This window comes from Typopeltis vanoorti, chromosome 5 (assembly GCF_054136105.1).
Source record: "Typopeltis vanoorti isolate ZY-2024b chromosome 5, IOZ_Tvanoo_1.0, whole genome shotgun sequence".
Lineage (NCBI taxonomy): Eukaryota > Metazoa > Arthropoda > Arachnida > Uropygi > Thelyphonidae > Typopeltis > Typopeltis vanoorti.
The window spans coordinates 148,228,007-148,253,807 of NC_143553.1; the positions used below are offsets into that span (position 1 = coordinate 148,228,007).

The window sequence follows — 25,801 nt, forward strand, 5'->3', positions numbered from 1 at the left end:
GAAGGAATTTTCTTTTAGGTTTCTCAACCTTCTCTTACCTGAGTCTGCCATCATGTAAGATTGTTGTTAAGAATTGAAAAAGAAGGAAGTTTATCTTAAGATTTTCTAAGCCTTCTTTTACCTGAGTTCACTGTCACTCTGGAATCGCTGTCGGAAATCTAAAGAGAAAAATCGAGAGTTTCAAGTCTTCTACCTGGGTACATCATCATGCAAAAAATGTGTCGTTTATTTCGTAGGGAAGGAGCTGTATATCACTGCCATGTTAAGGATCCTATAAGGCAAGGCATAGTCAACAACTCGACAAGGAAAAATTTTAGTGGAGAAAACAGGAACGTGTCAGTAAGCGGAAAGAAAGACAAGACGAAGAATTACGTGTGAACAAAACATTAATGTTGAAAGACTGTCTGCAGAACAAGAATTGTATGTAGTTGTAATACTGAATAAAAATGCATGTCAAGTGTCTATATTTATGAGATAATGTATATTAATGGTGAATTAGGCTTAACCAAGGCATGCCTTATGTTCAGTTAATGTTATGCTAAATTGTGAATTAATTAGAAAACTAGGTTAGAGTAGAAAGAATTGAGAATAGCAAGAGTATTGTAATAACATTGTTTATATATGTGAATGTAACTAATTCTATATGTATTTCTGTTTGACTTAATTAAATAGTTTGTAGACAACATATTAGACTGATTCTGTCAATTCACTATCCTAAATAATTCGAACCTGCATAAGATGAAAGTTTATGTGAGTTATATAAAGGAAGAGCAGGAGAGTAAGACAGGAGAGATTGAAGAAGTGGATATGAATGGGGAAGTGAGTGGTATGAGTATAGAAAATGAGAGAATTGGTGTGCAAGAGGTGCAGGGAAACGGGGAGGCTCAGGGTGGACAGGGGTACACAGCGTGAGAAAGGTGGATGCTCCAAGAGGAGGAGGTGAGAGCATGTGTAGGCAGGAAAGAAATGGGATGACCAGGGATCAAGAGGAAATAGATGGAATTGAAAAGGATTCTATAATGAAGAAGCAGAAAGGGAAATGGCCCCAGTCCAGCATGGAGAGATCACATTGAGTGAGTGGTATCAGTGGAACTAGCTGTACATCCAGAAATGAGCTGTTCTGTTTGTATACCAATGCTAGAAGTATAAGAAACAAGGCAGATGAAATGGTTGCACTAATTGCGTCTGTTCACTCAAAGATTGTCGGAATAAGTGAGACATGGTTGGAAGAAGATGACATCCTGACAGGAATAGAGATGGAAGGGTATGATGTGTTTCGTGAGGATAGAAGGGGTAAAAAGGGAGGTGGGAGTGCTATTGATGATAGAGAAAGATTATGTCCATACAAAGTAGAGATGCAAGATGGAAATAGTGCCAGTGGTTTTGAGGCAGTATGATGTGAGATAAAGGTGAATAGAATCAAATACTTGGTGGAATGTTGTTATAGACCTGGTAATGTGGATGGTGGTGATAGTGAAATGTATAGTCAAATTAGCCAAGCAAATAAGAAAAGGGTGATCATTATGGGTGATTTTAATTATGGCAATATAGTCTGGAATGAAGAGATAGCAACTGGAAGTAAAGAAAATTAGTTTCTTGAGTTTTTGAGGGATAACTACCTCAGACAGTATGTAACAGAGGGCAAACGAGGATTAAGGGTCTTGGATTTGGTCATCTCATCATAGAATGTAATTATAAATGAGGTGTCAAATCATCCACCAATTGGTGAAAGTGACCATGCAGTGATTACCTGGGTGGTTGCCAGCAGTGCAAGAACCCCTGTGAGAAAAGGGTATATGTGGAACTACAAGGGGGGTGATTATGAAGAGCACAGGAGACAGCTTGCGGGTGTAGCATGGAATGAGGAGTTAGCTGGAAAAGAGATCAATGTAGCTTAGGGGATTTTCAAAAACTATCTAGTAGATGCAATGTCTAAATGTATTCCAAGGGTGAGAAGGTTAAATAAGGTAGGGGTGAGATGGATGAATAAAGAGATTAAGCATGTGATACAGAGAAAAAAGGCATTGTGGAGGCAGCATAAGAGAAGTGGAAGTAAGCAATTTCATGAGGTCTACAAAGACCAGGCAAGGAGGGTGACTTGGTTGGTGAGAGTAGTTAATGAAGCCAAAAAGAATCCTAGGGAGTTCTTTCGATATGTAGCCAGCAAAAGAAAGAATGATTATGGAAGGATGACATTGATTAAAGGAAAATGGTATAAAGACAGCTGTTTGCAAAATGTGTGGTGGAGATACGTAATGAGCAGTTCATAAAGATCTTTCAATCTTGTGAATGTGACTTCATGGAGATATTGAGAGCAGTTGATGATGGGGAGGAGAGACTGACTGTAGGTGAGCAAGAGGTGTTTGGGGAGTTGAGTAAATTAGATGTAAATAAGGCTGTGGGACTTGATAATATATCACCGCGTATTCTGAAGGAATGTGCCAGAGAGTTGACACCTGCCTTGACATATTTTTTTAATATGAGTCTTGCACTTGGTCAAGTTCCTAAAGAGTGGAAGGAGGGCAAGATTGTGCCACTTCATAAAGGAGGTGATAGAACTCAAGCATCAAACTATAGACCTATCTCTGTGTCAGGTGTTGTAGTTAAGTTGTTGTAGAAGCTTGTGAGAACTAGGATCCAGAGTTGGGTTGACAACAATGGTATTATCTTTGGACAGCATGGATTTGCTAAAGGGAGGTCATGTTTTAGTAATCTACTTACTTATTACAATAAAGTAACTACTTCCTTGGACAGAGGAGAATGATACACAGTAATATACTTGGTGGAAAAGCTTTTGATAGAGTACCTCATGATAAGTTGACAGTCAAACTAGAGCAGATGGGGTTGGATATTGGATTGGAGACTGGCTATCTGATAGGTATCAACAAGTTGTGTATGGGGGTGCGATATCCAGGAAAAGGAAAGTCACTAGTGGGGTGCCTCAGGGGTCTGTTTTAGGGCCATTACTATTTAACTTGTATATTAATGATATTGGCAAAGATTTGGATGGAGATATTCAGTTGTTTGCAGATTATGCAAAGTTGGGAGGACAAACCATAAAGAGTAGTGAAGATGTTGTGGCCTTGCAAGAAGACTTGAATAAATTGAGTGATTGGGCAAGCAAATGGGAATGTGAGTTCAATGTTGCAAAATGTAAGGTTTTAAAATTTGGAAAACAAAGATGGGATGCAGGATTTATGCTTGGTGAGAATACATTGTTAGAGGTAGAGGAAATAAGAGATCTGGGGGTGAAAGTGGATAAGGATCTAAAATTTAGGGGCACATCGCCAAAATTGTGAAGACAACACATAGACTTCTGGGAATGATGCGGAGGACACTGACGTGTAGAAGTAGGAAGATTCTTGTTCCATTGTATAAAAGGCTTTGATTAGGCCACACATGGACTATTGTGCCAGATTTGGTCACAGGTTTTCAGAAGGATGAGGAGATGTTGGAAAGGGCCAAAGGCGACTGACTAAGGTTATTTCTGACCTCTGGAATATTGAGTATGAGGAAAGATTGAGAAGATGTAATTTGCAGAGTTTGGTGGAGAGAAGGAAGAGGGGAGATATGATAGAGACCTACAAGTTGGTAAGGGGTTGTTATAAGATTAATGGTGTAGAAGTTATACAGAGAATAGTGGGAGAACCAGAGGTCATCCCTGGAAACTGTATAAAGAGGGTGTGAGTAGGGGAGTGAGAGGCAGGTTTTTTTCATGCAGAGTTGTGAATGATTGGAATGCCTTGCCTGAGCGTGTGGTGTGCAAGTAGTTTGAGTGTGTTTAAGACACGGTATGATGAGATGTGTGTGTGATAAAAGGACCTCCCAGATGAGTCTTTGACTCCATGAGGTCTTGGGTAATAATAATATTTAAGCCAAGACTAGTTAAAATAAGAATAATATAAGCATGGAATATGAACAATATCTGCTTGATCTTTGATTTAAGATCTTATATTCTCATACTAAATATATATAGTCTAACTGGTGCGGCTATTAAAACAAATAAATTTGTTAGACTAGAGAGCGTGAGAATTAAGATACCATAGAAATAGATAAATGGCAACGGTCAATTGTTAAGGTAGTCAACCATTCACGAATATAAAGGAAAGGCAAAGCAGGGTAGCATGAACACAGACCACATTATTACCAAATGGTGCAGCCAAAAATATAATGTTGCCTTACTTTTGAAGAATCATTAATCTATATGACATGTACACCACATTCGTCTGCCTGCTGAATACTGCTCACATTTTTTGATATGTACCCTCAGAGTATGCAGAATATGATGATGGTACTATATGAAATGTTTACATCTTGCTAATTTGGCTTTAACAATTTCCCTTCAAATTGGCGTTATTCATCTGGATACTGAAATTATCAGATTGTATATTTCAGTCTTCTAAGGCATTTCTAACTGCATGACTTCCCCCTATACTTTAGTCTTCCTTTTGGCAACAAACTCTTGTTTTTCTGACTTTCCTTTCTCATTCTGTTGAAGTGACAACAATAACACAACCTTAGGTTAGTTCTGCTGACACCATTCTTAATATCCTTATTTTTAATATGAATTTTTCCATTGATGCCATCTGTTCATACATCTTTTTTCCTAGAACTCCCATATCTGTGGTATCTGGTGTTTGATGAAATATTTAATTTTAACCCAGCTCTCGATCCACGAATTATGGCTTGAACACTGTCATGTATACTGATAGTTGAGTATTTAGAATAACTCTTATTTCATATAAATTTATTCAGTTTACTCTCTACCATACCAGGCTTCTCATTCATTCATTTGCCTACTTCCATATTTAATTTGTCATTTTCACTACATTGTGCCTAGATAGCTGGCATGTTTTACTTTTTCTGTAGGTTTTATTTTTCCCATTCAGGATACAGATTAATTAATCAAGAAACACGTAAGAAACCACAGTGATATCTTTAATTAGTAAGAGGACAAATATTTCATACTAAAATTAATAGTACATCTTCAGTGTCTGTTACAGTAATAGGAATGGAATACAAGTAAAACGTTCGGTAGATCACCTATTAAAATACAATTGTTACCGCATGCTAGGAAGTAATAGAAATTAACAAATTTTATCTATTAAGATAAATGTTTTTTTACATAAGATAAGTCTCCCAGATCTTTTGAGAGAGACAGACAGTCATTTCTATTTAAATTCGGTCGGTGTAAGATAGTTTCACAACTTTCTTTGAATAAGCGTTCATATTTGAATCTGCAGATTCAAATATTCCTATTACTGTAACAGACACTGAAGATGTACGATTAATTTTAGTATGAAATATTTGTCCTCTTACTGATTAAAGATATCACTGTGGTTTTTTATGTGGTTCTTTATTAATTAATTTACTATGCCACAGGTTCCTCTTAAAATCAGGATACAGATGCCATTTTCAATGGTCTTTGTCTTTTTATTGCTGAGGATCTTCATGAGCTTTTTCAGCTGAAGGTTAGGTAGCAGTGCTTTCCTCCTAGAAACTTAGGTTCTATTCATCTTATATACAGGCAAATTGGCAAGAGAAACATACAAAATATACAAAATAACACTTCTCAATTCAAAAGTTGAAGTCTTAATTCAAGTGATACTTGAATTAAGACTTCTGCAACAACCTTTTTTCACACTGTAAAGATAAAGTTTAATAACCCTCTTGTCTGTTTATTACATAAAGTGTTTATCTATTCTAAAATAATCGGAAACAAAACAAAATTAAATAATCTGGAGAAAAGCCAGAAACTAGCTCATCATTCTTCATGTTTTTAGAATGAAATAAAATTCAAAATGTGTCTGAAAAAATTCAGAATTAATTCTTTTTTATTGTTTTGTATTGTTTTTTTCAGCAACAAATATCATGACTTATCATACTATTCTGAAATCTTCAAAGGATTATTCTGAAGCTCTCAGATGGGCAAGAAAGATTTCCGATTGGTTGACCGAAAAAATTAGGGAAAATTCGACAACAACAGCTGAAGTAATACCATATAGGTATGTAATTTCCTAGTCTTCACTTGATTTATCCACCCAAGAAGAGAAAAAATGGTCAGTAATCTTGCTTCACATAAATTATAGAATGGTTTGTAAGTTTAGTATTTTTTTTACTTGTGTTTGCATACATTGGTCAGATATTTCCACAATAGTACAATTTTTTTGTATGACTGGGAGACTTATTGTGGGGTGGGGGGTGGAGGGGAGGTTGATTCAGGCCTTAGTGGAGTCATGAAAATCATCGTATGAGGTCCACCTTAGAAAACAGTGTCATGCCACTCCTTGAATCCATTGATTATCCTCTCACCACTATCAGTCAATGCATTGCATGCTTCAGCCACCCTCTATCCAAAGAAACCACTCCTTACCTTCTTACTCACAACTTCCTTTCATAATTTCAGCCCATTGTCCTCAATCCTTCCCATGTTCCACAAAACAAAAGAATTCCTCAGTGTCAACCCTGTAACTACTTCTCGCCAGTTTAAAAGTGTCAATCATATCACCTCTCCTATCTACCAGACTTTGCAGTCTACATTTCCTTTAGCCTAATCTTCATAACTAACATTGTATAGTCCCGATATCTTTATCTGCCTCTGCACTCTTTTCACAGTTAATTTATCCCTTTCAAATCTTGGGGACCAAATTTGAGCAGATCAGATGTGGTCTGATCATGGCTTTTGCAGGTCAGCATCCTTCCCAGTAATGCAACAATCCTCTGCATTCAACAAGCCTTCACCATCTTTCAGCTTTCTATCATTCATCACCCCCAGATCCTTTGCCTCTCCCGCTTCCTCCAGTACAGTTCCTCCAACAGAGTATGCAGACTTCCATAAATGTATCCTAAGCTTCAAGACTATATTTAGCTGAATTAAACTGGAAACCCCATTCATTGTTCCTTCCATCCAGTTTATTCAAATCCTCTTGCAGGGCTACCACATCTGTACTATTACTAATAACTTTTTAAAGCTTCACGTCATCTGCAAGCAACTGAATATCCCCCTGTAATCCACTGACAATGTCATTGATATAAAGGTTAAACAATACAGGTCCCAGTACTGAGCCCTGTAGGACCTTACTGTAACCTTCTGCCTCCTTGATACTTACTACTCTCAAATACAACTCTCTGATACCTATTAAATAGCCAATCCCAAATCCAGTTAATTAACCTGCCATCTAAACCAATGTGCTGCAACTTATTTGTCTCTAGTGCTCTGAAAAAGAAGTAGCGTTTTTGCGATAATATAAGTTCGTTTGCGTTGCGCAATATTTTTGCTGACCATTTCAGACAGGTTTCTTAAAATGTATCGATTTTTTCAAAAATATCGAATCATTATTTAGTAGGTGGCGCTGTTTCAATATTACCGCCAAATATCATGTTATGTGGTACCATGTCCAATGCCTTTGTAAAATCCAAAAAAAATTGCAGAATATCACTTTTCCTCTACTGCTCTTGTCACTTATTTTGCCATTCTCCAAAATCTTAACTACTGATGAATTACAAACTGATTTATAGTTTGACACTTAGTCTTCTATTACCTTTATGAAATGGCACTATATTACCCTCCTTGAGCACCTTTCCCATGGCCTGACTTTTATTGAAAATCCAGGTCAGTGGAACTGTCAGTTCTTTAGCACATTCTCTTAAAACCCATGGCAAAATCCCATCCAGTATCATTGCTTCATTGATATCTAGAATACTCAGTATTTGAAACACACTCTTCTTGCATTTCTAAACCTTGAACCTACCCTATAGATGATTAACTTTGTTATAGCAAGGAAGTTAAATAATTATGAACTCTACTATTATAATCATAGTCAGCAATTTGTAGAGTTCTTAAATGCCCCGTAAATCACAAAAGATTTTCTCTGCAGCCAAAGTTATTTGCATTTTATAAATATAAAGACTGCATTTAGGAATGTGTAAACTATAAAATAATAACCTCATTAAGTCACACACATTAATTATAAGAATTATACAAATTAGAATTTAAAGTAGTTTATGAGCAAAATGTAGAAGAGCAAATGAGATGTAAGAGAGATCTACAATAGAGGCAATCTATAATCTATTGTAGTTATGGGAAAATATGGGGGAAAAATCTTTAAGACTGCTTTATAAACTTTAAACAAGCATTTGACTCAATAAACAGAAGTAAACTGTTTGAAATTTTAAAACCAAAAATAAGGTAGCAATGTTCAATATCATACTCCAGTACTGTAAAAATATATCCTGGCAACAATAAAATTTCAAACAGTTGAGACTTGTGAAATAGAAATCAAGGGATAGATATCATGCAGCGATTTCTGCTCTCAGTACATTTGTTGAAAACTCCAGTTCCTCCAGGAACTGGAGTTTTCAACAATATCAACCCTTTCTTTGAATAAATACATTCAAGCTTTATGATTAAAATGATTCATAGAACAAAGGAATTTATTGGTCATTACATAAATAAATTACACTGACTAGTTTTTACCACATAAAATAGCACTGTGGCTCTTTCAGGGTTAGATACATCAAAACAAATATAAATACAAAGATCAAAATAAAAAATGATGGTACAACATGACAAAAATTTCATGCCGGCTGGGGCGTTGCCCGGTTAAACAAGGCCCCTGTTGTTTTTGCCAGGGAACCAGGGCGAACAGCGAAAAGTCAGCTACTGGAACAAATCTGAAAACAAACCCCCAACCCAACATCACCAGAGTTAAAGATCGGTACTCTCAACGTAAGAAGCCTGAATGGCTAAGAAATGGAGCTAGCTGAGGGATTAGATAAGTACCAGATCGACATAATAGGGGTGACTGAAACAAAAAAGACCAAAACTGGTGAGATCTTTCTGAGCAATAAATACAAAATGTTATATTCAGGCAATGACAATCAAGGAAAAGGAGGAGTAGCCATAGTATTCAACACAAAATATGAGGCTAATCTTCTTGAATGGCAGTCAGTCTCAAGTAGAGTAATGTGGGCAAATATGAGAATGGGGAACTGGACAATGCGACTTATTTGTGCCTGTGGTCCCACAGAAGGTTCTAGTAAGGTATAAGTGGAGGAATTTTTTGAGGCTTTAGAGAAAGAAACAGACACAATGAAAATTGAAAAGTTGGTCCTTGTTGGGGATCTAAATAGCAGAGTAGGAAATGATTGTGAGACATACAAAAATATTTGGGGAAAATTTGGAGAAAAGAGCAAAGCTAATAATAATGGCAAATATCTGTTGGATTTCTGCTCAGGACATGGACTGGTTATTACTAACACCATGTTCCAACATAAAATGTGCACAAATTCACATGGAGAGAAGAGGCTAGGAATAAGAAAAGTCTCATTGACTATGTTATTGTTGATAGTGATGTTTTCTCCCTAGTGCAGGACACCAGAGTGTACAGAGGATTTGAAATTGGAAGTGATCACTATTTAGTCTTGATCAGGATAAAATTGAATTTCATATTGAAAAGAATAACATGTAAGAAAGTTTTAAAGCGAATAAAAGTTGAGCAGCTCTCAGATGTGAACTGTAGACTAAAATACACAAAGATAATTGAAGAAAAAATGAAAGAGTTTGAGAACAGGAACCAAACCTTGGAGATTCAGTGGCAAGCCTTGAAGAAAACCTTGATTGAATCTACCAGAGAGGCATGTGGTGAGGTTGTCTGCAAGGATAGAAAAATCAGAACACCCTGGTGGACACAGGAAGTTAAAGAGGCAGTGAAGGAAAAGAAGAAAGCATATCAAAAGTTCCTGTCAAATAAGTCAGCTAGTGCTCTTAGAGAATACAGAGACAAAAGCAAGAATGCTAAACACTGTGTAAAACTAGCTTAACAAAAGTCATGGGAAGACTTTGGCAAGAATATAGAAAATAAATATGAAGAAGGTGGCAAAATATTCTGGAGATTGTTGAAGAAGCTTAGGAATGGAGGAAAGAGTGCTGTAAAAGGAGTTAGAGATGATAAAGGTGACATGAAAACAGGAGAAAAAGATATTCTTGAAGTATGGAGTAATTACTTTGAAAAACTGCTAAATGAAACAAGCAGTGATGACAGCACAGTGGTAAAAAACACTGACCAGGCATGCAGTCAGGAATACATATCCATACTTGAAGTAGAAAAAGCCATCAAAGGCTTGAAATGTGGAAAGGCAGCAGGAGTAGATGATATTCGACCAGAAATGCTGAAGTATGGTGGTATAAGAGTCTTACAGTAGCTGCACTGCATAGTTCAGAAAGCCTGGACAGAGGGACGAATTCCTGATGATTGGACTAGAGCTCTCATAGTACCCGTATATAAAAAGGGAAATAAAACTGAATGTGAGAATTACAGAGGTATTTCCCTACTGAGTGTTCCTGGCAAGATCTATGCAAGTATACTTGAGTAACGGTTGAGAAGAATTGTGGAAGAAAAGCTTGGTGAAGAACAAGCTGGATTCAGGCCAAATAGAGGCTGTCAGGATCAGATCTTCGCTTTACGACAAATAGTCGAGAAAGCATGGGAATATAACAAAGATCTGTATTTAAGTTTTGTCGATTTGGAAAAGGCATATGACAAGGTGCCAAGAGAGAAGCTATTCAGTACGCTGCAGTTATATGGTGTCAATGGAGCATTATATCCAGCAATACTTAGTCTTTATTTGAGCTGTAAGTCAGCAGTTAGAATTGATGGAAGTACAGGAAGATGGTTTAATGCTAAATCTGGTGTGAGACCAGGATGTACATTATCCCCTCTGTTATTCATTATCTATATGGATCACATTATGGACAGTGGTATTAAACATGATATCAAAATTGGAGATGTTAATGTCAGCACTTTGCTTTATGCAGATGATGTTATACTTCTAAATAAATCCGCTACAAGTCTGCAAGATTCTCTGACTAAATTGAATAGCTGTTGTAATAGATATGGTATGAAGGTCAGCAATAAAAAGACAAAGACAATGAAAATAGGCAGAATCATTGAAAATGTCAACTGTGTTGTGAATGGAGAACCTGTGGAACAAGTAAAACATTTCAGCTATTTAGGCACGATTTTTACTGAAAATGGTAAATTAAATATAGAAATAGACAACAGAATCAGCAAAGCTGGTATGGTGGGAAGTCAATTGAATAAATTCATATGGAATAAGAGAGAAATTAGTCGGAACACTAAATTAGTTGTATACAAGACAGTGTTCAAACCAGTTTTAACTTATGGATCTGAGAGCTGGATCAGAAGTAAAACACTTGACCAAAGACTAGAGACCACAGATATGAGAGTCCTGAGAAAGATTATAGGCGTGAACAGATGGCATCAATGGCAATATCATATTAAAAACGAGGATATTAGGAAAGAGCTGGACATTGTCAGCATCCAGGAATGCGTTAGCAGAGATAATCTCAGGTGGTATGGTCACTTAAACAGAATGGGCGAGGAAAGATTAGCAAAACAAGTGTTCTCTGCCAGGATGGTAGGAAAACGACCCGGAGGAAGACCAAGATATTGGTGGATTGATACAGTACAAAGTGCCTTAGACGATAGAAATATAAGATCTGATAATGTTGGAGTCTTGACAAGTAACAGACTGATTTGGAGGAAAATTGTAGATAGGAAATTAAGAATGATGTAATTTTTTTCATGTAGTACTATCATATCCTGTACACCCCTTGAGGGTACATGGCAGGAATTTGATGATGATGATACAAAGATCATGAAGTTGGTTAAACTCAGGACACCTGTTATAATACAAATTATACATTCATGCTAGACAGTAAACATAAAAATGCATGGCTTACATTCGCTGTCTGCAGTTAGTGATACATGATTGTTAACAAAATTGAAGTCTCTAATGCTGAAAGATTTAATGAGAGATTTCCATATATCAGTTAATGTGCCCTTGGTTTTTATCCAGTAATCCATTTGAATAGTTACTGTTTACAGATTCCTTCAGAAGTCTGTAATAAAAGTTCTGTCTTATATGAGGCATGGTTGAAAGGTTCCAATCAACTGCATGGTTGGTATTTAAAGTATAGTTGTCCAAACCAGAACTGTCTTTTCTTTTATGGTCAATATCTGCCCTTTCTTTCTAACCTCAAATTCATGTCTTGTTTGTCCTACATAGGTTAAATCACACAAGCGTGGAATTCTATCTACTTTGTAGAAACATGTGCTAACTTTAGTAGGCCCCAGGAAGCTATGAACAGTGTAAACCCATTTAAGTTATTCTAATATTGTGACTTAAAGCAGAGGTGCTATTTTATAATAAGTTTAGTTTAATCCTTTATCCAAGTGTGAGCAAACAAAGTTTGCACCTGAAAGTATCTTCAGGACTGAGCTAAGGTGGTGCAACACCAAGGCAACTCATGGCAAAGGTAGAGAAAGCTATCCTCACTCCTATCTCAGTGTATCCCATAAAGCAAAGCACATCTCCTTGCAGACATGTATAATGCTATGCATTAAAGCAAGGACCACTACCCAGACCGGTTTCGACCTTTATTGAGGTCTTGTCAGTGGGAGCGAGGCCCAGTAGTGGAGAAACCAATGCATGAGCAATGAGAGGTCATCCTCACTTATAGGAGTTGCCAAAAGATGTACAATCTTATTATTAAATTACTCCGGATTCAGAGAAAGATGTTGAGAGTTTATTTTTCACTTGGTTAGACTATAATAAGTTTAGTTTAATCCTTTATCCAAGTGTAAGCAAACAAAGTTTACACCTGTCCTGAAGATACTTTCAGGTGCAAACTTTGTTTGCTGGAGAAAGCTGTCATCACTCCTATCTCAGTATCTCCCATAATGCAAAGCACATCTCCTTGTGGATATGTGTAATACTATGCATTAAGTATCTGAAAGTATCTTCAGGACAGGTGTAAACTTTGTTTGCTCACACTTGGATAAAGGATTAAACTAAACTTATTATATAGTTTAACCAAGTGAAAAATAAACTTTCAACATTTTTCTCTGAATCCGGAGTAATTTAATAATAAGATTGTACATCTTTTGGCAACTCCTATAAGTGGGGATGACCTCTCATTGCTCCTGCATTGGTTTCTCCACTACTGGGCCTTGCTCCCACTGACAAGACCTCAATAAAGGTCGAAATCGGTCTGGGTAGTGGTCCTTGCTTTAATGCATAGCATTACACATATCTGCAAGGAGATGTGCTTTGCATTATGGGAGATACTGAGATAGGAGTGATGATAGCTTTCTTCACCTTTGCCACGAGTTGCATTGGTGTTGCACCACCTTAGCTCAGTCCTGAAGATACTTTCAGGTGCAAGCTTTGTTTGCTCACACTTGGATAAAGGATTAAACTAAACTTATTATAGTCTAACCAAGTGAAAAATAAACTCTCAATATGCTATTTTAGTTGATAAACTTCTAATATATGATATTGTGATGGAGTCTCTGTATTGGGAGGAGGGGTTCCACAATAAAATCCTAACAACAGTTTTCTTGGTATATTCATTGAAAACAGTGAAATTAGTCTAGAGTTCTTTCTTGAATCGGTCATCATTCTGTATAATAGAAACTTCTCTATTCTTTAGAGCAGGGTTTCCCAAATTGTGTTCCATGAAAAGTGAATAAGTGTTCCGTGATGTCAGTGACCAGGCCGTGTATTGTATTTTTAAACATGGAAATAATTCAGGAATGGGAATACTGCTGTTTATGACTGGTCATAAAAATTGCCTGCAAACCGATTACAACAATGGGCAGCATATTCTGTTCTCAAAACTGAATGAAATAACATCTGTGTTGCAAATGTTAGTGACCAATCAGCAAGGAAGTATGAAGCAAATTTTTCCACTGAAATCGATCTTCAATTTTGAAACCGTAGTACCGTGAGTTTTTTAAAAGTAATAGGCCTAAAGATTTAAATTTTAATATGAATAAGAGACAAGGGACTTTGTTTAATTTTGGTGTTAAGAAATCTCTTATTGAAGGTGTTTGTGACTCATCAGATAGTGATTCATTCACCTTGAGCCTACAAAGCGATCTCCAGGAGGTACAAAAGGAAGGGAAAACTACCAGCACACAGGCAAAAAAGTCTGCATTCACTCGTAAATACAGACAGGTATTCCTCGATTAACGCAGTTAATTAATCCCTCGATGTTACTGCGTATATCAAAATCGTGTTAATCAAATATAATAATCAATGGTAAAAATTACATTTCGTCCATGATCAATTACTGTATTAATAATTCATTTCATATGGTTCTCTTTTAGGAAAGATAAAAAAATGAATGCAAAGTGAATGTTTAATAAATGCTTGTACCTACATTAGTTACTGCACTTTTTTATCAAAAGAAGTTACAAGAGTCGTTTGAACAGTTTTAGTTTTTTTTTATTTATCAGCATAAATTCTATGATAACAAGCAAAATGACTCTGCAATCCTCAGCAAACAAGCATTCTTTGATTAACATCTGGATCCATATCCATTACTTGCTGCTTAAGCAATTCTAAACTGTGAAATATTCCATCCAGTTCTTTGATTGTTATCTCCTTTGGAACCTCATCTTCCCATTCCATTGTTCGTTGTCTTCATATGCGTGTTGCTCTTCAATTTCAAGAAGATCATTGTCACTGAAATTTTTTGAATCTTTTGAATAATTCTTTAATATCTTCTGCATCAACACCATCAAAACCAAGGTCTTCACCAATTGCAACGATTTCTTCAATTACGTTGTTCACAGGATTTTGAAAACAACCTAAGTCATTTGCACATTCTGGCAAAATGTTTTCCAAAAAGCTTTCATGCAGCTGGAAGACACCTGCTCCCATGAGTCATGAACGTTTTCAATTGCGTGTTTAATGTGGAATTTTTTCCACAATTCTTGGAGCATAATCGCATTTTCTCCTGTTGTTGTTCTACTACCTTTGAAGAAAATAGGCTTTGACAGTTGCAATGATGCTCATGATCATAGGTTGTAGCAATGATATCGTATTTGGTGGGGAAAATAAAACTTTCACATTTTCACACAGATCATTAAGAGATTTTGGATGACCAGGTGTGCTATCTTAAAGCAAAAGAGCTTTGAAAGCTAAGTTATTTCTCTTGCCATAAGCTTCAACTGCCAGGCAAAAAATAAGACTTAAGCCAATCTTCGAATAGACTTTGGGTAACCGAAGCCTTCTGATTTGCCCAAATTACATGTAAAGAGTTCTTGTTACATCCTTTTAAAGCCTTCTGAGTTCGATAGACAAGCAGTGGCTTCAATTTAAAATCTCCATTAGCATTCCCTCCAAGCATGGTTAAGCGATCTTTTGGTACTTTATAGTAAGGCTGCTGCTTTTTTTTTTTTTTATATATAAAAGTTCTAGATGGCATTTTTTTCCCAATAGAGGCCGGTTTCATCTACATTGAAAATTTGGTGATAATCGTGATAATTTTCTGCTGCTCACCAGGAAATGTAGATGCAGCATCTTCATCAGCACTTGCAGCTTCACCTGTTATTTTCACATTCTTTACTCCAGCCCTAGATTTAAAATTTTCAAGCCAGCCTTTGCTAGCTGCGAATTTTGAATTGGCTTCTTTATGTTTAGTCTCTTTAAGTCTTGAAAACAGGCTTAGAGCTTGGCTGTGATATTATAGGTTCTAATGGAATTCTCTTTTGATTGCAGTCTTCCAGCCAAATAATCAACAGATCTTCCATTTCATCCATTATAGTACTCCGGTGTTATGTGTGCAGTGCACACTTGCAGATGTGGATGGAACTTTACCTTGCGTGCAATACTCATCAGTTTTGGATAAAATAGTCGGTATTGTAGACTCATTAAAGCCAAATTCGCTTCCAATCTTACTTTTATTTTTACGTTTGAATCTTTTAATTATTAATTATATTAAGTTTTTTATCTAAGGTAATTACTTTCCTCTTCTTTTTTTTCACTTAATGACCTAGTTGAGGGATTGCTCTTATTCTTCGACATAATTAATGGGCTATAAAATTTATGATGAATGTAATTTGAAAATATGTACAGCGGAACAACTGGAGCCTGTAATACACCCACTCTTAATGCTGGCAGTGAAGTAATTGGCTGGCACTCGGGCTTGGGGAGTATGGCTGCGTTCGAGGAATGACATCATCATGCTCACATCATGAGGCTTGCATGTTTTTGCATGGTAAATTTAAAGGCGCATTAATCAAAACTCTTGCTGCATATATTTTTGTTGCAATTAATTTTGCCATGCTAATTAAATCCTGCACTAAGTAAAACTTCGTTAAGCAAGGGATACCTATACTTATAATAATATAACTTTTTGGTGATCAGAATGGGATATGTCAATGAAAATCTGTACAAATTAATTTAATGATGTTTGCCTGTAAACTACAATATGCTACAAGATTTCATTAGTCCAGTGATTGATAACTGATTTAAATGTAATTTTATAATTGTCAACATGTCATTCCATATACATAAGTGTACTAATACTCTTTATGATTATGCCATTAATTATTAATACATTAATAATTAATTATGGCATTAAATATTGGCTTATTAATTAATAGTTAATTAATTAATAAGCCAATAACCAAGGTGTTCCGTGAAAATTTCAGGATTTGTGAAGTGTTCTATCATAGGAAAATTCTCGGAAATGCTGCTTTAGAGTATGAATTATGCCTAATTTTTGAAAAGGATTGTGAAAGAATGAGGCATGATGATAACATCCTGTATGTAAAGTTTTACAATAATCGAGAGTAACAATGCCGTCAGGCTTTTTAGTGATGAGAACATCAAAGAAAATAAGTTTTCCATCTTTTTCAAGCTCTAATGTAAATTTTGTAGCAAGTTTCTAAGAATCAAAGGGAATGTGGAAATAGTTGCAGGCTTGGGAAGCTATGTTTCCAATTAATAAAAATGTCATCCCCACATCTCTGCCATACTGCTGGTTTTATATTTGTTTCTGTTAGGAAAGTTCTCAAAATTCTCCACGAAAAAGATCATGTGAATGGGAGAGAGGGGGCTGCCAATGGCATGTCCAAAGTTTTGTTTGTAAAACATTGTTCCATTCGGGGGGTAATGGGGGAAGGGAACATAGTGTTCAAATAAGTTGATGATATATGGTAGAAAGAGATCTATAAGGGGATCTAGCACATCATCAACAGGAACATTGGCAAAGTGGAATATGATGTCAACACTTGCAAGGATGTCAGTGAATGTGTGTATACTGGATAGTTTGTTTTTGGACAAAATGAGAGAAATTTTTGATGTAAGATTCTGACCTTAGCTACTATCCTAGTAGCTGTATGCTTTGATATGGTATGGAGAAGAATTTATGCCATCTACTATAGATCTTAATGGGACAGCAGGCCTGTGAATTTTTGGTGACCTGCGAAGTCATGGAGGAACAGGACATAGTGACTTCAGCTTTAATAGTAATTTGGGGAGCCAAAGCATTTGTTTTTTTATGAATTGACTATGTAGGATCATAATTCAGAACAGAGTAGCTGAAAGAGTCAGAAAGCAGATTTGTGATTTTTTCATTATAGTGTTTTTGTATTCGAAACCACTGTTGTTATTCCCTCTATCATCTCTTAAGATTAGGTGATTACCTTACTGTGAAGGTAATATTAGATCTCAGAAGGAACAGTGTGGATATTCCACCATTACAGTCACTCTGGACTTGCTTTTCTTTGGACATCTACCACAGGATATTCTGAAAAATTTCACTGCAGCAAATAAAAATATGAGAGGCTATTTCTGCAATTGACCTCAGCATATTTGGATGCATGAAACACCAAATTTCAGAAGCACTCATCCTGAGATCTTCAGCCCAACAGCCAAGACCACCTAATTTAGCCTGCTAGGATACACTGTTTAGGAATACACAAAAGTTTGGTTGTGTTTCTTCAGCCTCATTTACTGTGTCAGTGCCTGCATGCACATTTTTTGCGTTCTCTGATAAGAGCAACTTGACTTTGCTGAAATGTTGAAAGTATTTAAAGTTATTGTAAATAAATATTCAGCATACATTATAATTCCTTAAAAATAATAGTTTCAAACTATTAAATAAACTCAAAAAATTAGTTATTTGAAATTTGTCAAAATAGCAGGAAATTGTTTCATTTTATGGTACTAATATTATTGAGTGAACATCATTAAAAAAAAAAAAAAAAAGATACCCAATCAGTGTACAAAGTAAGACACCAAATTCATTCTGGAGTTATATCCTATAATTTGTTTCTGTTGAGGTAGATAAAACCATACTGCAACATTATGTACTTTTTTTTTCCAGATTTTGGGTAATTTATTTCATTACTAGGAGGCTTCTCCCTGACGACTACGGCACCCAACCCCCTTCATGTTCTGGACTGGTAGGCCGGTTCTCCTTGAATTTTGAAGATTCGACACTCAGGGTAGCCCCTGAGTTTCAAAACATTTCAAATAACTTGACAAAAACATTGCAAAAAAACATTACAGCCTACATCCGTTTCCAATTTCAGCTTATCATTTTATAGTATGGAGTAGATTAGTGAACAATTCAGTATTGCCTTAGCCTAGGCTTTTCACTATGTATATTTTGTTGATAGTAGTAGCATTTTCAAAGATCTGCGGGGGGGTCAGCTCATCAAGGGAAGTTATGTTTACTATACCAGGTGTCATTTCTTTTCTTAAACTCATACTAGATGCACTGACCACTTCAATAGGCAAACATTTCCATTTGAAACTCTGTGAGAAAAATCTAGTACTTGGCGCTTTCTTAATCATACATAAACTCGACATCCCTGGATGCTCCTTTGTCCTCTCTACCCCTTCCATATAACAAAAATCTCAGCATCTTGATGTCCTTTGACATCCTGTAGGCCTCATATCACACCCATCTTTTATAAAGAGTTATAAAGATGATCTTTATAACTCCTTTTTGCACCATCTTCCTTTTCCATCATCTTAGAATTCAGGAGACCAAACCAGTGTGCAGTTTTCCAGGTGCGATCATCTTTTGCTTTGTAAAGAGGCCAAGTGACTTCCTTATCCTTACATGTCAATGTTTATTCGGACTCCTTGTTCTCTTCCTCCTTGCCATATACTGAAAAGGCTTTGATATCTTACAAATCCCTTTAATAACTTATATATTGCTATTATGTCCCCCTCTTTCAGTTAGTTTTTGAAGTCCACAGACTCAATCTGTTCTCATAAGCATTCCTTCCATACACCTGCCATAATATTGGTCTCTTGCATCTGGATCTTATCCACTACTACTTCATCCTCACAGAATCCAAGTGACCAGGTACTCTATAAAGGTGAATAATAACTTTATTATCCCTGCTTGTTAATGTGTTGATCAACCATATAATTGATATGCTATTTTGGCCACCTTGCAATATGTCCTTTAAACTTCAATTCCCTACAGTTCATTTAAATCAACATAGTACACAACTTGTCATCTCTTTGTTCCAAAGTGTTCTTGCAAGTAAGTCAGCTTATACTTTGAAAGAATACAGAAAAGTATGCAAGAAAGTGAAGAACTGTAAAATTGGCTTAACAACAATCATGGAATACTTCAGTAAAATATAGATTTTCTATTTTCAGGATGGAAGGTGACAAAATGTTCTGGAAGCTATTGAAAAGGAAGGGATGCAGTCAAAGGGATTAGAGATGATCAATATTATATGAAAATTGCAGATGTTCTTGATGTCTTGAATAATTACTTTAAATGTAAATGAAAGAAACACTGACAGTTTGGGGAGGTCATCAAAAACCCGAAGTTTAGAAAGGCTTCTAGAGCAGATGATATTCAGCCAGAAATTCTGAAATATGGAGTCAGAAAAATCTTTGAGTAGCTACATTTCATAATTCTAATGGCCTGAGTAGACTGTTATATTCCAAACACTTTTGAGTTAAGCTCTCATAGTACCCATATATGAAAAGGGAAATAAAACTGAATGTGAGCATTAGAGGAATTTCCCTGCTGAGTATTCCTGATAACATTTATACAATTGTATTCTTGAAAATGGCTAAGAAATATTATGGAAGAGAAGCTTAGAGAAGAACAAGCTGGGTTCAGGCCAAACAGACATTGTCATCTTAAGATCAGATATTCACTTTAAGACAAACAATTGAGGAAATCATGGGAATATAACTAGGTGTCAAGAGAAGAGCTCTTGCAAAAGGCTGAAGTTGCATGGTGCAAATGAGACATTATATCAAGGAATACACAGTCTATATCTGAGTTCTAATCAGCAGTTAGAACTGGAGGAGGTAGATAGTTTGATAAATGAGGAGCGAGATAAGGGCACACATTATCTCTCCTGTTATTCATCATCTATGTGGATGAAAGATTGGAGATGTTGATCTTAGCTCTTTACTTTATGCAGATAGTTATACTTCTAAATAAATCCATTACAAGTTTGCAAAATTTCCTGACTAAATTGAATAACTGTAATAAATTTGGTATGAAAATAGACAAAAATTGAAAATATCACCTGTTTCTTGAATGGAGAACCTATAGAATAATTAAAAGATTTCTGATTTTTAGCAGAAAGAGGGCCAATATCATGGCCCTCTATGCCCAGGTATTTCGCATGGCAAAAAGAAAGTACTGTCATGGTCCCCCCCCAGTGAATTTTTACATGGAAGACTTTGAACAACATGCTCTAGATTCAGGCCAAATTGGGCTTTAGGGCTTTTTTTTCCCCATACACTGACTTGCCTTCTCACACAGCACTTGTAACTTGGGATTACATTTTATATAATTAGGTAGCATCAATCACAGTGTTAAGGCCATATTATATGAATCAAAAACATGGAAACTGATGAAAACGGGATGCTAAATTATAAAGTTTTCGAAGTGTTTGCATAAAATATTAAAATATTTTGGTCAAAAATGTATAACAGATGATTGATTCTATAATTGGACTGAGAAAAAAGGTGTCACCATTGAAATAAAAAGATGCAGATGGAAATTAGATTGGACAAAAGAGCTATTTCAAGCGTAGCTTTGATGTGGATCATGGAAGGAAAAAAAGGAAGCTGGAATTCCTACAATAACTTGGCAGAGTGACACAAAAGGGAAGAAGAATGACTCAGTTGGGAGAGCAGCAGAATTAATTGCACAAGACAAAAGTAATTGGTGGAAACTGATATTGGCCTTATGTGCTGTGGAGCTTGAAGGGGATAAGTCAGTGAGTCATAATTGTAAATCCATTCACGTGGTGCAGGCCATCTATCTTATACAAATCTTCAATGAAACTCGCTCTGCCCAACCAAAAATCCGTACTCATTTCTTTGTGTTTGTGTATCAAATCATTTGCCATCATAGGTCTTAACTAAGTACTGTCGTATGAATAATAATATCTCAGTAATAAACTAGATTCTCTTTCTTTCTTTGCATTATCACTACTTAAATCATTTATTTTTGTGAACGCTACTGTCTCCTTTATTTTCTGTTTCTTGATTGCATTCACCACATTCTTAAATTGTGCTTGCAGAAAGCTTCAACGAGTGATCCTCATCAAGCATAAATTTAATGAGCAAATCACTGTACCTTATTTCTTTTTTTCTTACATTTTAATTGCCTTACTTTTTTTATTACTGTTATTTATTACCTAGTTGGCTGAGTGGTTAGCATATTTGCTCTTCAGCCAAAAGTCTGTGGTTTCGAATCCACCATGGGCAAGGATGTTTGTGATTGTCTTACTAACTTTGTGTGGATAGGGCATCTGCGACCTTACCACTTCTTCTAGCAGAAGGCTTCACTCCCAACACCCTATGATGCACAGGAGTGACCATATGGCATCAATTAATGTCACATGTGAATGACTTCATCTTCTTCCTTTCCAGGCTTATAGGCCGAGTAGCCTGTTCTGGACTCAATTCCATCTTTTTAAGGGTCTTCCTCTGCCTCTTGAGTATCTTTTGGGTGGTAATTTAGAATTTGTTTAGGTATTCTGCTTTTATTCATTCTCAGTATGTGTTCTTCATGTGAATAACTATTGACATTTTACCAACTTCTTCACTTTGCTGTGTCTTATCACCCTACTTATTTCTCTTATCCTGTCAGTTTTTTAATGTTTCTGTTTTTTATAACTCATTGATTGTCTAATGAATGTTTTGATCTGGAAATTTCATAAGTCAAATTATTTTTGTTTATATCATCAATATTATTGTTATTCTTATTATGGGCTACTCTAAGGTGTTCTTAGACTCATTGAGGGAGGCTCTAAAACATCATGTCAAGAGCTATCCAACATTTGCGCAGTATCTGTCTTACTTTGGTTTCAACTCATTCACCACTCTCCGAGCAAAAAACTTAGTTCTAACACCCTTGCTAACTACACTCTTACTCAATTTCCATGGATGGCCCCTAGTTCTCCCACCACCTGACCTGTTCTGAAAAATTTCCTCTAAATTAATCTTTAAATTAAAAGTAATTTGTATGTCTCAATATCACCCCTTTTTCCACCTATCAACCAGTTTCTGTAACTCACAAATCTTCAACCTGTTATCTTAAGGTTCATTCAATAGACGTGCTACCATCTTGGTCACTTGCCTCTGGATTGTCTCCACCTCCTCCTCATAACCAAGAAATCCTGGCACCCAGATCTATGCGCAGTAGTCAAGATTGGAGTCTTATCAAGGCTTGATGAAGAGGAACAATAACCTGTTTGTCAACGTATTCTTCAGTGACCAAATAATCCGATGAGCTACTTTAGCCATTTTTGCTATGTGCCCCCCTAAACTTTAAGTCACTGTCCACTAGCACTCCCAAGTCAATTTCTTTGTCAATTTCCTGGAGTACAGTTCCACCAATGTGGTATACAGCTGGTAATTTTTTTATCCTAAAATGCATAACCTTACACTTTGCCACATTAAAATGACATCCATTCTCCTTTGCCCAGTCTGTCAATCTATCCAAATCATCTTGCAAAATTTTGACATAACCTGTATTAACTGTTACTCTACTGAACTTTGCTTCATTTGCAAATAACTGAACAGTTCCTCTGAGATCCTTTCCTATATCGTTAATGTACAAATTAAACAGTAGCTGTCCTAGAACAGACCCCTGTGGCATGCCACTAGCCACAGGCCTTCTTTTGGACTCTACTCCTGAATAAACTATGACATCTCACCAACTTTCTATATTTATCCCAATGTGCTGCAGTTAACTAATTAGAATCCCTATGCAGAGTCCAGCAGTATCACTGTAAACCCATTACCTTTATCCAACTCAGCTCACTGCATTATAAAAAGTAAGCAGGTTACTGAGACATAACCTACCTTCACAAAACCATGCTATCCCACCCCCCCCATACATTATCCCATTTCAATCTATCCATTCCTGTATTTTGCTCTTGACCAACTTCTCCAATACTTTGTCAACAACTACTGATATGCTGATCAGTCGGTAATTTGCTACACCAGTCTTGGAGCCTCCTTTATGCAATGGAACTATTTCCCCTCTTTCCACCACCTCAGGACTAACCCAGAGCTGAGACTTAGATTAAACAATATGGTCAAGGGCACTAACAGTTTTCTTGCTGCTTCACATGCAACTTGCACTGGTATACCATCCAATCCCACAGCTGTATTCACATTATGGTTCTGTAATATGTAATACCTCCATTTCATTTACCTCAGTTCCTGTATAAGCTTTTGGCTCTCTCATTCCTGTAATAATTAATAATTCTATTATTTTGACTGATTCAGTTTCCTCCTTACCGTCAGCATTCATTAAAATCATTCTGCCATATACATTCTTCCTTTTACTTGTAGCATATTGAAAAAATTGTTTGGGATTATCTTTAGCCTGCATTGCTAACTTCATTTCATACACTGCTTTGGCATTTCTTACCATACTAGTTACTCTTCTGGCCTGTACCTTGTACTGTTCATGTGCTTGCTGGTCACCTTTCTCCTTGAATTCCCTCCACAATTGTCCTATTTTTGCAGTTCCAGCTTAATGATGATATTCATCAATTTAACTCCCACTTGATTTACTCTCCTTGACTCTAGGCATGCAGTCTGCCATTACCTCCCTCAAAGACTTCTTTACTACTTCCCATGCGCTATTGACATCCAGTCCTTGCAGTTTTACATGCCGTGGCACCAATCCAAGCAAACTCCTAAGCTTGTAATACTTACCAACTCTGTAATTTCACATATATAGTGTTGTGATGCTTTTCATCTTTGCCATTGATTATGCTCTATTGTTCTGTTGTGTTTTTTGACCCCATTTTTGAAGACTAATAGCCAAGTAATATAAATGGCCAGTTTACCATTAGTGTACACATGGAAGGAGGTTGTTGCAATTTGGCTGTAGGGTTAAAAAACAAAAACGATGCATTTTGTTTTGCTGCTGTTAATACAGTGTAGTTTATATTTACTTTGTAAGATAGCTTTAACTGCCTGTGCAGTATAGTAGTGATACCAAAGTGGAACAGGACAATAGCAGCCAACGCCAAAGCATATGGTGTGTGAAATGTCATAGTGAGAGGTTTGTAGTTGAAAGTGAGAATGGTTGAAAGGTCAGAGGACGTTCATGTCAAAACGTAATGGTAATTCCTACATTCTCCTTTTGTAAGTACAAAAGGAGAATGTGGGAGTCAGTGAAGGGGAATGAAATACATATGATGGGAGAGCCAGAAGAACATTAACACGAAAGAGTCTGGAAGACAGGAAAAATGGCAAGATGGCCATATGAAATAATATTAAGTGGTGGTGGTGGGGGGGGGGTAACGAGCATAAAAATGGTCAATCTGTGGGGTGATGTGCACCAAAAGTATTACACTACATGTTTGAATGAGTGCTTGAGGATAGTAACTCTGAATAACAGTAGCAGTACTTTCTTTCACTTGCCTATCCCTATTCTGTCATAGATCTCTCCATCTATCCTTCTAGAAATCTGGAGAGAATAATTTTTCTGTACAAATGTTCACCCCCTTCTCCCACGGAATACCTTTTGTGAAAAATTGACAAGGCTGATGGATCACATTTTCCCATGCAAGATTTAATCCTTTCATCAGTTGGCAAAATAGCTACAAATGAAGCTGTGGTGCACATAATAGGACATATTGTCTATTTAGCATGATTGCGGTGATTGGACAAAACTTCACATCACTTACCTCACCTTTGCTACGGGGTGCCCCAGTCCTGAAGATACTTCAGGTGCAAACTTTGTTTGTTTACACTTGGATAAAGGATTAACTAAATATATAATTTATATTTAGGTATGCTGAGGCACAAAAAGCTGCTGCTGAGGCAGCAAAGCAGAAGAATTGGGAATCATTGGAGAAAGATTAGACTCATCCTGTGCAAATGCAAACAAAGTATTCTGGCAGACCATCCACATCCTTCAAGGGAGGAAATAGTGCACAGCAAGGGCAATTAAGGCCTCTGATGGTACACTTTTAACAACCGAGAAGGATATCCTCCACAGATAGAGGGAATACTTTGAGAGCCTTCTTAACCCGGGTGGCCCAGCAGTTGTGGACATCCAAGAGGTGCAGATCAGGGCAATGACTAGTCTCACAGCAGAAGAGGTCCATATAGCAATAAAATCGCTAAAATCGGGCAAGGCTGCTGGCGATGATGAAATTTGGCCCGAAATGCTAAAAGCCTTAAATCGAGACGTTCTCTGGCTGACTCGAGTGTGTCAGGCTGCTTAGATATCTGGGTGAGCACCAAAGCAATGGCAGACAGGCATAATAATACCAGTCTTCAAGAAGGGAGACCAGAAGGATTGCAGTAACTATCGTGGCATCTCTCTGCTCAGCCTGCCTAGGAAAGTGTATGTTAGGTGCTTGGAAAGACAGTGCAGGAGCATAGTTGAGTCAAAGTTCCAAGAAGAACAGTGTGGCTTTAATCCTGGTAGAAGCACAACTGACCAAATCTT

The 25,801-nt window shown here is 36.6% G+C and overlaps 1 protein-coding gene across 1 annotated transcript in view; it reads left to right on the forward strand.

Moving 5' to 3' along the window:
- LOC150106928 (NPC intracellular cholesterol transporter 1-like) overlaps positions 1 to 25,801 on the forward strand; it is a 920,722-nt gene that overhangs the window by 774,291 nt on the left and 120,630 nt on the right. Inside the window, exons 22-23 of the mRNA XM_090393507.1 lie at positions 5,861 to 6,005; positions 18,206 to 18,284. Of these exons, the coding sequence (XP_090249633.1) occupies positions 5,861 to 6,005; positions 18,206 to 18,284 (224 nt within the window). The remainder of the gene's footprint in view (positions 1 to 5,860; positions 6,006 to 18,205; positions 18,285 to 25,801) is intronic.